The sequence below is a fragment of the Sciurus carolinensis genome, chromosome 15, assembly GCF_902686445.1.
Source record: "Sciurus carolinensis chromosome 15, mSciCar1.2, whole genome shotgun sequence".
NCBI lineage: Eukaryota > Metazoa > Chordata > Mammalia > Rodentia > Sciuridae > Sciurus > Sciurus carolinensis.
Window position 1 is genome coordinate 21192781 of NC_062227.1, and position 2352 is coordinate 21195132.

The following is a 2352-nucleotide window of genomic DNA, read 5'->3' on the forward strand; positions in this document are numbered from 1 at the left end:
GGCTGGCACAGGGTGGGCGGGATCCAGGTTAATACAGAAATCAGCCTTCTGGGCCATGCGGGTTCTAAGGTCTGTTTCTTCTCACGAATCCCAGCAGAAGACAGACGGACCAGTCCTCAGGGTGGATGACTTCCCCTGCCTGAACAGAAGATGGGATAGTACCTGGATTCTGCCCATCACTACCCTCTGAGCTTAGTAAACCAGCTGAATGAAGGGATGTAATAGACCCCTGGGAGGGACATTGAAGTCTGCAGTGTGGGGGGGAGGGGCTTGGACACACCCCTTCCCCCCAGACTCCTCCTCCTCAGAGTTCTTTCAGCCATGGACTTTGGAACTGGATAAGAGGAAAAAACTGCACTTTGGTGGATCTGATTTGGATTCCCAGTTTTGAAAATGGAGTGTTGGATGGGGATTTCATGATCTCCAGAGAAGCAACTGAGAGAAGAAAGGTACATGGCTGCTTCCTAGTCCCATATTCTGGAGGAAGCAACCCTAGAACTGGGCAAGAGAGCCAGGAAACCAGGCAGCCTTGAGTCCTCTGTTTGCCCACCCTCCCCTGTGGGGGCCAGGATGCTGAAGAAGCAGTCTGCAGGGCTTGTGCTGTGGGGCGCTATCCTCTTTGTAGCCTGGAACGCCCTGCTGCTCCTCTTCTTCTGGACACGCCCAGCGCCTGGCAGGCCGCCCTCGGACAGTGCTTTTGATGATGACCCAGCCAGCCTTACCCGGGAGGTGACCCGCCTGGCTCAGGATGCTGAGGTGGAGTTGGAACGTCAGCGGTGGCTATTGCAGCAGATCAGGGAGCACCATGCTTTATGGAGCCAGCGGTGGAGGGTGCCCACTGTGGCACCTCCTGCCCGGCCTCGTGTGCCTGTGACCCCACCGCCAGATGTGATCCCCATCCTGGTCATTGCCTGTGACCGCAGCACTGTCCGACGCTGTTTGGACAAGCTGCTGCATTATCGACCCTCAGCTGAGCACTTCCCTATCATTGTCAGCCAGGACTGTGGGCATGAGGAGACAGCCCAGGTCATTGCTTCTTATGGCAGTGCAGTCACGCACATCCGACAGCCTGACCTAAGCAACATTGCTGTGCAACCGGACCACCGCAAGTTCCAGGGCTACTATAAGATCGCCAGGCACTACCGCTGGGGGCTGGGACAGATATTCCATGAGTTCAAGTTCCCAGCAGCTGTGGTGGTGGAGGATGATCTAGAGGTGGCACCAGACTTCTTTGAGTACTTCCAGGCCACTTATCCACTGCTGAGGGACGACCCCTCTCTCTGGTGTGTATCTGCTTGGAATGACAACGGTAAGGAACAGATGGTGGACTCAAGCAAGCCTGAGCTGCTGTACCGCACAGACTTTTTTCCTGGCCTGGGCTGGCTACTGTTGGCTGAATTGTGGGATGAGCTAGAGCCCAAGTGGCCTAAGGCCTTCTGGGACGACTGGATGCGCCGGCCTGAGCAACGGAAGGGCCGGGCCTGTGTGCGCCCTGAGATCTCAAGAACAATGACCTTTGGCCGTAAGGGTGTGAGCCACGGGCAGTTTTTTGACCAGCATCTTAAGTTCATCAAGTTGAACCAGCAGTTTGTGCCCTTCACCCAGCTGGACCTGTCATACCTGCAGCAGGAGGCCTATGACCGGGATTTCCTTGCCCGTGTCTATGGCGCTCCTCAGCTACAGGTGGAGAAAGTGAGGACCAATGATCGGAAGGAGCTGGGTGAGGTGCGAGTGCAGTACACAGGCAGGGACAGTTTCAAGGCCTTCGCCAAGGCTCTAGGTGTCATGGATGATCTCAAGTCAGGTGTTCCCAGGGCTGGCTACAGGGGCATTGTCACCTTCCAGTTCCGGGGCCGCCGTGTCCACCTGGCACCCCCACAGACTTGGGATGGCTATGATCCTAGCTGGAATTAGCAGCTTTCCCTCTTTGGTTCCTTCCTTGCCATATCATGAGCTGAGATAGGATAGCAGTCCCTGGGCTGCATCATCCTGTCTGTGTTTTCCTCTTGGGTCCATTTTATCCTTTTTTTTTTTTTGAGTGGCATTCAAGTGCACAAATGATAAGGTGAGGGTTTATTCTCCCGTTCTCAAGGGAGTCAGATGGGGAACCATTCTGGGGCATGTAGGGGGGTATTAAGCAAGAAACCACTGTGTGGTAGTGGGAGACTTGGGCTTGTTGGGACTAGGAATGTCTATGTCCTGAGTTTTCTCCCAAGTCTTCTATAGAGAGGTTGGCAACTAACTCTCTTGATCAAGCCTCTTCTGTCAGCCAGGGCGTGAGCCCTCCTGTGCTATTCTCCTCCTCCACCTACTCCCAATGTGGGACTGGGTTATGTGAGAAGGGAACATATT

The 2352-nt window shown here is 54.7% G+C and overlaps 1 protein-coding gene across 1 annotated transcript; it reads left to right on the forward strand.

The window, feature by feature from the left end:
• Window positions 1-555: 555 nt before the first annotated feature.
• LOC124965577 (alpha-1,3-mannosyl-glycoprotein 2-beta-N-acetylglucosaminyltransferase-like) lies at window positions 556-1936 on the forward strand. The gene has a single exon (XM_047526616.1). It carries the CDS (start codon window positions 571-573, stop codon window positions 1912-1914), a length of 1344 nt encoding a protein of 447 aa, XP_047382572.1. The 5' UTR covers window positions 556-570; the 3' UTR covers window positions 1915-1936.
• The last annotated feature ends 416 nt before the right edge of the window (window positions 1937-2352 follow it).

What these genes read in the sequence shown, in the direction of transcription:
- LOC124965577 (XM_047526616.1), top strand. Translation starts at nt 571, where the DNA reads ATGCTGAAGAAGCAGTCTGCAGGGCTTGTGCTGTGGGGCGCTATCCTC.